Source organism: Clavelina lepadiformis, chromosome 3 (assembly GCF_947623445.1).
Source record: "Clavelina lepadiformis chromosome 3, kaClaLepa1.1, whole genome shotgun sequence".
NCBI classification, from domain to species: Eukaryota; Metazoa; Chordata; class Ascidiacea; order Aplousobranchia; family Clavelinidae; genus Clavelina; species Clavelina lepadiformis.
In genome coordinates this window covers 17,751,864-17,766,669 of record NC_135242.1, presented here as the reverse complement: position 1 = coordinate 17,766,669, position 14,806 = coordinate 17,751,864, and the positions used below count along the sequence as shown (strand labels likewise).

The window sequence follows — 14,806 nt, the reverse complement described above, 5'->3', positions numbered from 1 at the left end:
GTTTCTGCCATAGGAAAGAAAAATTTAGAACATGTTATTACTTTTGACAAAATATTAAATAAAATATTGCAAACTGTGTGATCTCAATAACATTTAAAATACTTTGATTTATTAATCAGAATTGACCAGACCAATTAGCCCTACTGTCCGACTCTTCAAATATAACAACTGGCGGTTTTTAAATTTCATTAATGCCATTTGTGTGCTCAATAGGCTGGCTATAATTAAAACTTTTGTTAGTTATTAGTTAGTAAACGTCTCAATTAAGATGACTAAACTTTCATACTTTTTTCTATACAACACTGTTAAACATGAACAAAAACAGTACGGCAAACAAAGAAACAGAAAAGTTATAAAACCTGAGAAAGTTTTCCTTCGGTTTACTCGTATAACACTGATTCTTAATTTGTTGCCAAAGTAAATCTTATTTAAGAATATTTTGCTTCATTATATATTTACTTGAAGTATTCCTAACAAAAAACTATTCGATCGAAATCAACACGTCGTCAAAAACGTAATTTCGTTTTCAGTTTCCTTTATCTTTAGTCGTTTCTTGTGTACACATTTTTAGATTTTCTTTTAGTTTTTTTTAAACTATATAATGCCTTTGTAAGTAAATCTGCTTTTTGACCCAAAACATAAAGTATCTAATATATAAAAAGCGCTACACAGGCTGAAATACGCGAATTGAATTCTTGCAATATGACTATTCTGATAACTTTTCCCATCTTGAAGCAAAGATCTTTCAGACATTGCCAATAATTATGCCAACTCAGGTAAGCAGTAAATGTCTGCAAACTTATATGTGTGAAGTGCTTAAGTTTGGCGGCCTAAATGCAGATGACTCTTCTCTATTCCTTACTTATAGTACCTACACCTTAATAGTGTTTTACAAGGAAAGACAATATGTGCTCTCTGATCCTCTTCAAAAAACGTACAAATATATCTGACGATTGTCTGAATGGCGTATTGTTTGAGTTAACTCGTTGTAAACTATTCACTTTAATTTTATAGGTTAAGAGAATGTAATACTACCACCGATAATGTTAATAGTAACGTTGGAGGACGTTTACCTTTTTCAATTCCGAGTAAGATTTTGCCGTCTTTTTTTAGCTGCCTATGTTGGCTCCACAACGCCACTCAGCAGCGAAATTGATACAGCGATTAATATATCAAGACCCCTATTAATTTATCTATTATTTCTAGAGCACTATTTAAATCTGTGCAAAATGCTTTTATCGTTATACTTTACTGTATATAGGCTACGTCGCGGTTACACATCCTTGCTACACGTACCTTCGCTTGAAATGTTTGCATGAAATTAAACCATTTGACAGGCACAACACAAACTGTGTGATTGATCTTTCAGGAATATGAACTACAGCAGTATATCGTACATACAGCCTACTCGCGCATACAGCCTATAGCCAATAATTCAAGAAATTCCTCGAAAGAGTTATAAACATTTTCTGAAAGAGTTGTTCTCGTTCTATGGGTAGGCTTAAAATCCTGAATCGTTGTGTTTGCCTGTAAAAGTATTGGTACCGGTAATTAGAGACAGCAAGATTTAATTGTATGATATACCTAAATAGGCAAAGAAAGCACCCAAGTATATAAAGCAGGACTCTACCATTAAAATCCAACAAACATAAAGAATACGCTTTAATTTCACCATCAGGAAGTGTTACTTAAAAGATCGATTTCGGTTTGCTCATATAGTCAATCCCACCAGCAACATCAATGTAACCATTAACAAGCTTGTTCTGCAAACGTATCAATGTCCCGAGTATTAATACAGTGTAATGTGTTGTAGTCTATTGTAAACAAGCACACTTTAAAGACAGTGTTTCTCAAAGTGGACGATATTGCCATTGCACATTTGTTCAAAGTTAGCTCGATAAGCAGTTCAGTGTTATTAAAATTTCAATTTGATGTGCCATTAAAATAAGTAGGCTGCAAAAGTACGAATCGTACCAAGCTGGTCCTTTGGAAACAATAGTAAGGATCGCCGGTCGGTCAAATTTAATTGCTATTACAGATTTCCTTACACTTGTATACAAATGGTACTACAAACGATCAACATAACAGTGTTGGGTGACAAAAATTTGCTGATGTAGATTTCCCCGTGTGTTTGTGTTGCAACTGCTTTGAAGGAGAGTCACTCAGTTGCCTGCAGTAGATATCGACCTTTCGGCTACTCAGTGTTTTTAGGTCAAACCAACCCATAAACATACGACAGTTCAAAATAGTTACTACAACATACGTCACATCATCACACGGTTTGTATTTTAATGCATGTGTAGTCTTGGTTCTGCAAATTATTAACAAAAATTAACCAAACAAAAATGAACCGGGCTTTCAAATGGAATGGGTTTCTTTCACTTAGAGTTTTATTTTCGCATTTGCCGATGTACAGCTTTAAAGCAATTTTCAATCATCTTTTGCCACGCACTGCCAGCTCGTCTGTTTAACTTGGGATGTTAAACTAGGTTTTAAGGGAGATCCTGAAAAAAATGTTTGAGAAACACACTGTTTTAAACAGCAGAAATTTGAAAACGTTTTCTGATGTTGTTATAATCTACTTCATTATTTGATAGCATCTTATTTACTCGATTGTAAGCCGGGGCTTATAAAGTTTTTGCATCATCATTTTTGCGATTTACACTCAAGGACGACTTTCAATCGAGCGCACTATTTTCTGTGAAACGAAATTTTATATGGTGTCTTTTGTTGTTTACACTTAATCGACAATCGACATAACTCTTTTTCTCGTTTTTATTCTTCCCTCTATTCGTGATATTGTCATAGGGAATGAAGGGATTCTATGCGTAGACTTACCGTACCCTATGTATACCTGTTTGGCGTACTGTACCGATTACATGCGGCTTACGATCGAGCAAATACGGTAATGGTATCCTTCTTTGTTTATTTACGCATTGCATGTCTAACCTTTAGTGTATGAGCTTGCTGTAACTGTTTTAATACGGTTTGTTTCTTAATAATCAATGAGCAAAAAATCGTGATTAATACTGTTACGAGAAGGGCAAGAAAACCTCCTACAACCACGAAAATGAACAACCACCCTGAAAAGTTAAAACAGTGATTCTAAATCCATCGCAGTGAAAGACCGCTTAATATTAAGAACTGCAATGTTTTATTTGTGTAAAAACACTGTTACTGCTTTTGCAATGTGGTCCTTCAAATCCAAACATATATAAACATTTTCCGACGTTTGTACTTTCACTTTAACACCATCCAATTAAACGGAGAATTGCAATTAGGGTTTGACTCACAAATGATTTCTGAAAAAATAAATGTACTTGTAATTAACGTTGCTTGGCATAATGCCTGGCATAATTGGCATAATTATTTGTTGTGATTTTTAATCTACTTTGTATATATTTCCAATGTATTCTTACTTACTGTATTCTCCATTGACTTCTCGGTGTCAATTTTCATCGAACCAAAGATGCATTTGGAAGAAAAATTCTGCCAGAAAGCGAGACAAAAGTTACACGATATGCATATAAATATAACTACACAGCATAAAAAAGCAAGACAAAACCATTTTGTGGGAAAAAGGCAGCATTAGTAAGTATTAATGTTTTTCTTATAGAAAGAATTTTCATTTTTTTGATTGTGTAGTTTGCAAAAAGTATTATCTGTAAAAGCGAACAAGGAAAACCTGAGCTTGTGGCAGGTATCACGTGATTCATAGTGCAACCTACATAACTCAAATTTGTAATTAGAGAGCTTCAACTTTTAGATGTTAGATGTGTTTTATGTTTAAAAACATTTTTATCAATTAACTATATGGTATGTGATTAAAGGGGATATACTTCTAAAATCATAATAGAATTTTTTGATTCTACTTGTTCTTTTGAGTAAGACTAGACCAATCCTACTACGCTACAGAGATAACTATTTCCAAAGTCAAAAAATTGGTTGGAAACTTTTATGTCATCAGGCATTGCCACAAAAAACATCACGTTTTGTAGCGGTAATAGCGTAAACTTAGAGCTGGTTGGGTTCGCTGGTTTACTTATCAGTTGATTAAACGCATTTTGTTGATAAAATCCACTCAAAATGTCAGTCAAAATTTTAATTAGGTCAGAATCGTTATGCAAAATGTTACTTTAGATTAGAAAATACATTTAGGTTAGGTTTATGGTAAGTGTGTTACAACATTTGGTTATAGGTTAACAAGAAACCGACAAATAGCTTAACAAACAATATTTTCCTGAGGAATCTTGACATCCGTTATTCTATTTTCTTTTTTGCTGAACAAGTTATCAGAATAGATCACTATTTTAGACAAAGTTAGGTGTGCTAGCAGTTGTGAGTGTAGCCTTTGTCATATGGTAATATTGTAACTAAAAACATTTATATGCATTTTATTGTATTTTGTTCACATGAAATAACTTGCAAGTTCCAAGTACAGTATATGGATTTGGTGTGCAGTACACACATCCAACATGTCGACACTGTAACAGCACTCTCGAATAGAAACCGCACGATTTGATTAAAAATAAAAAATAGAAGCCGTCCTCGAATAAAAGCTGTCCTCGCATAGAAGCCACAGAATACAATGATTAAATCGCTTCGTTGTAATATAATGTCATTGAGAGCTTGCACATGCGAAAAACAGCAGTTGTCACATTACAGTAGTGATCGGATAGTAATAAAATAAAACCTTTTTGTCAAAAGAGAGCGCAGAATTTTATTGTCACCTAATCAACACTATCGGTACTTCATGTTATAAAAATAGAAGCCGCCTTCGAATAGGAGCCGCCCTCAAATAGAAGCCTCACAAAACGTTCAAAACTAAAAAATAGTAGCCTTGGCTTCTACTCAAAAAAATACGGTATCCAAATTTACTCATAATATCTCTTATAATTTTTTAAGATCAAATATCATGAGTATTACAAGAGACATCTAACGATTTGTCTGATAATCCACTTATAATTTGCTCTTAAACCTTTAAAGCTAAAATAATAAATGATTAAAAACATATTTATCTCTGTTAAATGTTTACAGACGCCACATATTGCATTATGCGTATGTCAGCACAAAATGTTGCATATCACAGAGGTGCTGTTCCACATCTTCATGAGTTACTTCAATAAGAGTTGGAAATGTTGACGGGAACAGTTGCCCTCATCCTTGAGTTAGGCTTATAGTTGTAAATTGTTGTCTTTGCCTGTAAAGTCAGCAATACAAAAATTGGGAAATACGTAAAGGGAGTTTTATGGCATATACTGTTGTTACCACATTTATCTTGTAAGGTAAACATTAAATAACAATGCTAGTACGTGTTAGTACTTTACCACAAAAAAGTAAGTATTACTAACAAGATCAATTTTTGTCTCTGTATATTCATCAACTTCAGTAGCACCAGCTAATTCTTCCACATGCTTGTTCTGCAAAAGCAGCAAAGTAAAAAGCTTTATTAAACAGTCCCTGTTTTTTGTATTGTTAAAGATAGCAAATATATACGTTTACTTTCAGAGTATGAAGCTCCTTTGTATTTTTTGGAAGAGATCTTTTCCTGATATAAGACTGGAATAAAATTATCGTTAGTAAAGTAACCAATAGAACAAGGAAGCTTCCTGCCACCACCAAAATGAATAGCCACGCTATAAAAGAAAAACCAGTTTAAAATAGTTGCAGTAAATGTTGCGTACTATATACAAAAGTTTTCAATTGTTTTTTCTTGTTTTGTAATTAAAACATGTATATGTTCTGTAATTATAACTTTATATTATCGTTTGTGTTTCTAAAATCAAAATCATTTTGGAACAGAAAATTTGCAATATATATAATATTTTCGATTAAATGTATTTCGAAAAACATTTTAATATGGAAAAAGTTTGTTTTACACTTCATACAAAACAAAACTTACCATTTTTACAATGTGGTCCTTCAAATCCAAACATGCATAAGCATTTTCCAGCGTTAGTGCTATCACTTTCACACCATCCAAACGGCGAATTGCAGTTAAGGTCTGACTCACAAATGATTTCTACAAAACAACTGTTGTTGCAACCAAAGTTTTCTACCAAATTATTTCAAGATTGTTTTTTAGATATATTACTGATAATCCGTTGCTTTTTTTCTTGCCTAAACATGTTTGCTTGCTCCATTCTGTGTAAGTGTAGCCAGGCTTGCATTGACAATTAGTGGTTCCGTTACTCGATTTGCATACACTCGTAACTTGATCACAATAATCGATGTAACTTTGACATACTACATCTCCTTGATCTGTTAGATGGAATCTATTAGTGGTTACCCTTTTTAATATACGGCAATGTACATGTGTATATATTCCTTTAGTTTCTACAGTGCGTGTAAATAAATACAAGTGTTAGGTTCTTACTTGCTGCATTCTCTACTGAATTTTCGATATCAACTTCCATTGTACCAACGGTGCAAGGATCAGGGCAATTCTGCCATGTCATACATATATAGAGAGAGACTATAGTTATGTGTGTGGTAGGATTATGTTTATCATAATGGCTACCAAATGACCAAAACCTCACCGTAGTAAAATATTCACTCAAATCGTCTTCAAGTGAAGTTTCGCTGACAGCCGCGTTGTATTCGTATATGTGCTCGTAATTCCAAACGTTCTCAGGAAGTTTGTCAAGGTTGCTTATGTTGAGAAAGCCGGTAGTGTTGCTATAAGCGTCAAAAAGCTACCGCCAAAACAAGAAAAGTCGTGATACGAATTACGTCAGTTTAATTTAAAATCTCATGATGAAACTCGGCGCTATGTATATATGACGGAAATTAACTAAAACTTAGTTAATATTCGTAAGTAATTAGCGTTTTATCAGAGATTTTCACGGTTATCTGTTTAGAAAACTTCATGTCTTACTAAGTTTCTCACCAAGTTCCAAACTTGTGCAGCATCATCGTTCGCTTTATCACGCTTCATGCTTGGTATTGGTGACATTTGTTTCAAAAATAGTTTTCCTCCAAATATTTTACCTGAAGAAAATAAATTTTATGGTTATGTTTTCTTCGTCGTATGATCGTAAGTATAATGTGCATGTAGTACAGATCGAGCTTTTTAATCTGTGGGTCGCGACTCAGTTTGAAGTTGCTATAGTTGATCTTGATAAGTACAGTATAGTACTGTATAAGTCCCACGTCACAAGAATGCTGAATATGAATACAGTGTTGGATTTTTATAAATTTCGAGTATGGAGAATATTCTAATTAGGTGACGGGCGTAAAAATAATAACACAGTGTCACAACTACGATGTAAGTTTTTAAGGTTTTCTCTTTACATGTTTTTATCGGCATAATGTCTATAAACATATACTCAGGTTGTTTTTTCATGAAACCATAAGCATATGCAAAGCACGCATGCACTAATAGGTTTAATTTCATATGATATTATACAGTACAATGCAACTGTTTCGTACATTTGATTTATTTACAAAATTTATTCACGTTTATACTAATTCGTATGAATTTATTTAGAACCATAATTATGGTTTTGACAACAAGTAACGAGTGATTTGATATAGGAAACCCACTTAAACTGCAAATAAGTAACTGAATACAACCTGGGAACCGGTGACCAACTCTAACTGCGAATAAGTAACAAAATAAATAAATAAAAAACCAGCAACCGGCTTCACACAGGTGTGGTCATAACACTAATTTGTCTTTAAAACAAACAGGACTTCTTTTTTTGACACATATCACTAGACTGGCACTGTTTGAACTGAAAAAAGACTTGTGGAACATCTTGTTGGATGTATAATGCACAAAGGATATTTAGTCCATGAAACGCTTACAGATTCCTCACAATCAAAGACTATAAAAACCAAACGTGTTTAAAAGTGGTAGGCCAACAACTAAAGTTGCGTCTCGAATTTTGGGTTGCAAATTAAGCATAAATCGCCCATTTTGAAAAAGGTTTCGCCATCGTTACTTATTAGCACATGATTAAAACCCTTTAATCCATTCAAGGTTACCATAAACGAAGGAATTTCTTAATAATTAACTTTCATTGAACTATTAAAATCTGAGTTTTCTACAAACATGCTACAGTTTCTAATAAATTTTTGGATAAACAACAGTCATAATCAAGGTTGTATATTGTTTATGGTTTAATAAACCTAGTTAAGAAAGATAAATATGCAATAACAAATCAACTATAAAATCAACAAACGCATACCAATTCCAGTATTTTAAAAACAATCAAGTGCATTCTTATACTGGAAAATAAACCATCTAGTACTTTCGAAGACCACAAAACTGGTTCTCGAGTCAAATATTTCACTCGAGTAAGTAGCTATGGTTACAATACAAGCTTAATTGTCTTAATAAACAAACGGTGTTCGAAATCATGCAAACATATAGTACAACGTCACGTATTTCCTTGCTATAAACTTGAAATCCTTAATCCGTTACAAAATATATTGTGTTATTTCTACTAGTTTACAGTGTTGTTCTTTCGAGCGCTTTTAAGATGCCAATCAACGTCGAAATCATACAACTGTCTGCAGCGCTTAATTACTTTCATCTGATACCGGTAGATATTATGAGCACTGCCGTTTTAGTTTATTTTTTGTCAGCTGAGTTCACATTATTTGCTTTGCAACAAAGGATAAAGTTAACAACTAAGTAGCATACAGCTTTAAAACAATTGAGCAAACCTGCTTTGCATAATTCATTCGATTTGTAATATCCAGGTTGACAAGGACAATCAAACTGTGCTCCTCTTGCTACACAAAAACTTCCAGGATCTTTACAGGACTCCTCAAAGCAGGGGTTTTCTGCAACCAAACAATTAGTATTATCGTTATCTGTAAAACGCACATTTGCTTGCATACGGTACTTTCCAGATATTCTTTGTACACCACAAAATGCAATGCACTATACTGCTTTTAAAATGCTTTATTTTAGCTCTAATGATGTAGAATAGCCTGAACAAAATAACCTAATTGTTTTATTTTACCTGGTAAAGTTGAAACCAAGACAGCTGGTGTTGTAGATGACGTTGTACTAGAGTCATCTGTAGACGTAGAAGTTGCAATGATTGTTGTTGTTGTGGATAACGTTGTACTAGAAACATCTGTAGCTGTAGATGTTGCAGTGATTGCTGTGGTTTTGGATGACGTTGTACTAGAATCATCTGTAATTGTAGAAGTTGCAATGATTGCTGTTGTTGTGGATAACGTTGTACTAGAATCATCTGTAGCTGTAGATGTTGCAGGTATTTCTGTTGTTGTGGATGACGTTGTACTAGAATCATCTGTAGATGTAGATGTTGCAGGTATTGCCGTTGTTGTGGATGACGTTGTACTAGAATCATCTGTAGCTGTAGAAGCTGCAATGATTGCTGTTGTTGTGGATAACGTTGTACTAGAATCATCTGCAGCTGTAGATGTTGCAGGTATTGCCGTTGTTGTGGATGACGTTGTACTAGAATCATCTGTAGCTGTAGAAGCTGCAATGATTGCTGTTGTTGTGGATAACGTTGTACTAGAATCAACTGTAGCTGTAGATGTTGCAATGATTGCTGTTGTTTTGGATGACGTGGTACTAGAATCATCTGTAGATGTAGTAGTTGTTGTAGGTATTGGTGTTGTTGTGGATGACGTTGTAGTAGAATCATTTGTAGCTGTAGATGTTGCAGTGATTGCTGTTGTTGTAGGTGACGTTATACTAGAATCATCGGCAGCTGTAGATGTTGCAGTGATTGCTGTTGTTGTGGATGACGTTGTACTAGAATCATCGGTAGCTGTAGATGTTGCAGTGATTGCTGTTGTTGTGGGTGACGTTATACTAGAATCATTGGTAGCTGTAGATGTTGCAGGTATTTCTGTCGTCGAGGATGACGTTGTACTAGAATCATCTGCAGATGTAGTAGTTGTTGCAGGTATTACTGTTGTTGTGGATGACGTTGTACTAGAATCATCGGTAGCTGTAGAAGTTGCAGGTATTTCTGTCGTCGAGGATGACGTTGTACTAGAATCATCTGTAGATGTAGTAGTTGTTTCAAGTATTCCTGTTTTTGTGAATGAAATTGTACTAGAATCATCTGTAGCTGTAGATGTAGCAGGTATTTCTGTTGCTGTGGGTGACGTTGTACTAGAATCATCTGTTGATGTAGTAGTTGTTGCAGGTATTTCTGTTGTTGTGGATGACGTGGTACTAGTATCATCTGTAGCTGTAGATGTTGCAGGTATTTCTCTTGTTGTGGATGACGTTGTACTAGAATCATCTGTAGCTGTAGAAGTTGCAGTCATTGCTGTTGTTTTGGATGACGTTATACTAGAATTATTTGTAGATGTAGTAGTTGTTGCAGGTATTCCTGTTGTTGTGAATGACGTTGTACTAGAATGATCTGTAGCTGTAGAAGTTACAGTGATTGCTGTTGCTGTGGGTGACATTGCACTAGAATCATCTGTTGATGTAGTAGTTGTTGCAGGTATTGTTGTTGTTCTGGATGACGTTGCTACTAGAATGATCTGTAGCTGTAGATGTTGCAGGTATTACTGTTGTTGTGGATGACGTTGTACTAGAATCATCTGTTGATGTAGTAGATGTTGCAGGTATTACTGTTGTTGTAGATGACGTTGTACTAGAATCATCTGTAGCTATAGATGTTGCAGGTATTTCTGTCGTTGTGGGAGACGTTGTACTAGAATCATCTGTAGATGTAGTAGTTGTTGCAGTGTTTGCTGTTTTTGTGGATAAAATTGTACTAGAATCATCTCTAGCTGTAGATTTTGCAGGTACTTCTGTTGTTGTGGATGACGTTGCTACTAGAATCATCTGTAGCTGTAGATGTTGCAGGTATTTCTGTTGTTGTTGATGACGTGGTACTAGAATCATCTGTAGCTGTAGATCTTGCAGGTATTTCTCTTGTTGTGGATGACGTTGTACTAGAATCATCGGTAGCTGTAGAAGTTGCAGTGATTGCTGTTGCTGTGGGTGACGTTGTACTAGAATCATCTGTTGATGTAGTAGTTTTTGCAGGTATTCCTGTTGTTCTGGATGACGTGGTACTAGAATGATCTGTAGCTGTAGATGTTGCAGGTATTACTGTTGTTGTGGATGACGCTGTTCTAGAATCATCTGTAGCTGTAGATGTTGTAGGTATTTCTGTTGTTGTGGATAACGTTGTACTAGAATCATCTGTAGCTGTAGATGTTGCAGTGATTGCTGTTGTTGTGGATAACGTTGTACTAGAATCATCTGTTGATGTAGATGTTGCAGTGATTGCTGTTGCTGTGGGTGAAGTTGTACTAGAATCATCTGTTGATGTAGATGTTGCAGTGATTGCTGTTGTTTTGGATGACATTGTACTAGAATCATCAGTAGACATAGTAGTTGTTGCAGGTATTCCTGTTGTTGTGGATGAAATTGTACTAGAATCATCTGTAGCTGTAGATGTTGCAGGTATTTCTGTGGTTGTGGATGACGTGGTACTAGAATCATCTCTAGCTGTAGATGTTGCAAGTACTTCTATCGTTGTGGATGACGTTGTACTAGAATCATCTGTAGATGTAGTAGTTGTTTCAGGTATTCCTGTTTTTGTGGATAAAAGTGTACTAGAATCATCTGTAGCTGTAGATGTTGCAGGTGTTTCTGTTGTTGTGGATGACGTTGTACTAGAATCATCTGTTGCTGTAGAAGTTGCAGTGATTGCTGTTGTTGTGGATAACGTTGTACTAGAATCATCTGCAGATGTAGTAGTTGTTGCAGGTATTACTGTTGTTGTGGATGACGTTGTACTAGAATCATCTGTAGCTGTAGATGTTGCAGGTATTTCTGTTGTTGTGGGTGACGTTGTACTAGAATCATCTGTAGCTGTAGATGTTGCACGTATTTCTGTTGTTGTGGATGACGTTATACTAGAAACATCTGTAGCTGTAGATGTTGCATGTATTTTTGTCGTTGTTGATGACGTTGTACTAGAATCTTCTGTAGCTGTAGAAGCTGCAGTGATTGCTGTTGTTGTGGATAACGTTGTACTAGAATCATCTGTAGCTGTAGATGTTGCAGATATTGATGTTGTTGTGGGTGACGTAGTACTAGAATCATCGGTAGGTCTAGATGATGCAGGTATTACTGTTGTTGTGGATGACGTTGTACTAGAATCATCTGTAGCTGTAGAAGTTGCAGTCATTGCTGTTGTTTTGGATGACGTTATACTAGAATTATTTGTAGATGTAGTAGTTGTTGCAGGTATTCCTGTTGTTGTGAATGACGTTGTACTAGAATGATCTGTAGCTGTAGAAGTTACAGTGATTGCTGTTGCTGTGGGTGACGTTGCACTAGAATCATCTGTTGATGTAGTAGTTGTTGCAGGTATTGTTGTTGTTCTGGATGACGTGGTACTAGAATGATCTGTAGCTGTAGATGTTGCAGGTATTACTGTTGTTGTGGATGACGTTATACTAGAATCATCTGTTGATGTAGTAGATGTTGCAGTTATTACTGTTGTTGTAGATGACGTTGTACTAGAATCATCTGTAGCTATAGATGTTGCAGGTATTTCTGTCGTTGTTGGAGACGTTGTACTAGAATCATCTGTAGATGTAGTAGTTGCAATGATTGCTGTTGTTGTGGATAACGTTGTACTAGAATCATCTGTAGCTGTAGATGTTGCAGATATTGATGTTGTTGTGGGTGACGTAGTACTAGAATCATCGGTAGGTCTAGATGTTGCAGGTATTGGTGTTGTTGTGGATGACGTTGTACTAGAATCATCTGTAGCTGTAGATGTTGCAGTGATTGCTATTGTTGTGGGTGACGATATATTAGAATCATCTGTAGATGTAGTAGATGTTGCAGTGATTCCTGTTGTTGTGGATGACGTGGTACTAGAATCATCTGTAGCTGTAGATGTTGCAGTGATTGCTGTTGTTGTGGGTGACGTTGTACTAGAGTCATCTGTAGCTGTAGATGTTGCAGGTATTTCTGTCGTTTTGGATGACGTTGTTTTAGAAACATCTGTAGCTGTAGATGTTACAGTGATTGCTGTTGTTATGGATGACGTTGTATTAGAATTATCTGTAGCTGTAGATGTTGCAGTGATTGCTGTTGTTGTGGATGACGTTGTACTAGATTTATCTGTAGCTGTAGATGTTGCAGTGATTGCTGTTGTTGTGGGTGACGTTGTACTAGAATAATCGGTAGCTGTAGAAGTTGCAATGATTGCTGTTGTTGTGGATAAAGTTGTACTGGAATCATCTGTAGCTGTAGATGTTGCAGTGATTTTTGTTGTTGTGGGTAAAGTTGTACTAGAATCATCGGTATCTGTAGATGTTGCAGTGATTGCTGTTGTTGTGGATAACGTTTTACTAGAATCATCTGTAGATGTAGATGTTGCAGTGATTGCTGTTTTCGTTGACGATTTAGTAGTAAAAACATCGGTTGATGAAGATGGTGCACTTTTTGCTGCTGTAGGAAATGATATTCCGGCTGAAACCTCTGAGAAAGAAAACGTTTCCATGTTTTCTAAAATTGTGGATATAATTGTAGTAGAAGCATCTTGGGCTGGAGATGACGTAATGCCTTCTGCTTGAACATTGTAAATCATAAATGCAGTCAGCACATAAATAATTGAGAGAAAATGCATTTTTGCATTTGTGTTTGCCTGTAACAATGAAACACGTTACGATATTAATTTGTTAACGGTAAATATGTTGATTGAAACTAAACTTTAGTGGTTCAAAATGTATTTCCAAAAGTGTCTGATTTTGTGTTAATTCAAAACGTTATTTTCAACTGCGGCACTTTTATATTTTGAAAACACTGTGTTGAGTACTTTTTCCTCAACGTATAAACTTTTCCCGGACATTAGGAGTTATCGCAACAAATTACACGTAATACCGTATCAGAGTAGAAAGCTTAGCTCTTTTATAACGAAGAAAATATTTAGAGGCCAAATATGGTGCATATAATTGCATGTAATACGTAAATAATTGTTCTTTGTTTTTGTCAGCAGTTTATAGTTTATGTAAGAAAAAACATTTTCAGCCCCGCTTGTGATAAACATGCTTCTCAGCGAAATGTAATGTTTTTAGGATTATAACCAACGTATGAAAGATATATATTTATATAAATATAAAATATATATATATTACTGTATATCATCATGTAACCATCAATCATTTCGCGCAAAATATGCACAAATACACAAACCATGGAAGGTAAAAACAGTACAAAGCCTAAGACTTAAACATATTAGATGGTACTTGTAAATTTGGTGCCGAAGACGAGTCAGACGACTCGTTAGAACGACCACTAAGCACAAAATTAAAATCATTACGTCATAAATCTTGAATATAACCTTTGAACAGCAACATTTTACGCGCACCCATATGTATAGTCTGGGGGTAGTTGATCAACTGAGTGACAGTCCATTTGAGTGACACATTGGTAAGTACTGTTCAAACTACAGTAATGGGTTAAGGTTAAGATTAGGGTTAATTATGTCACTCAAATAGTGTCACTCAAATGAACTGTCACTCAGATGATATACAACCAGTCTGGTACGTATAAGCGAGGTTGCATTCGTTTTGCTGAGTAGACTATAACTGTCCTCGTAAAACAATGTTAACATATTGTGTCGAAAGCTTGAGACGCCCCTGGGACAACAAACGACACTTTATACTCACTTGTGCATGGAAAACCGTTGGTTAATCTGTTTTAATTTTCAGCACACATTTACATTACTGTATAGTCAGGGTTGTCGTCGTTCTGGACTGAAAATAATGACGACTTAGAAAGAATACAGTATTACTTTAACCAGTGCACAACCGGAGAAGGTAA

General features: G+C 35.3%; 1 protein-coding gene across 1 annotated transcript; it reads right to left on the bottom strand.

Annotated features, from left to right (window-relative positions):
• Window positions 1-5,119: 5,119 nt before the first annotated feature.
• LOC143449838 (uncharacterized) lies at window positions 5,120-13,610 on the bottom strand. Its single transcript, XM_076950166.1, has 12 exons — window positions 10,763-13,610; window positions 10,583-10,704; window positions 8,976-10,497; window positions 8,674-8,793; window positions 6,890-6,990; window positions 6,540-6,695; window positions 6,377-6,446; window positions 6,095-6,261; window positions 5,903-6,004; window positions 5,503-5,559; window positions 5,352-5,420; window positions 5,120-5,200 (listed from the first exon to the last, which is right to left on the bottom strand). Exons 1-12 carry the CDS (start codon window positions 13,608-13,610, stop codon window positions 5,120-5,122), a joined length of 5,415 nt encoding a protein of 1,804 aa, XP_076806281.1.
• Window positions 13,611-14,806: the final 1,196 nt, after the last annotated feature.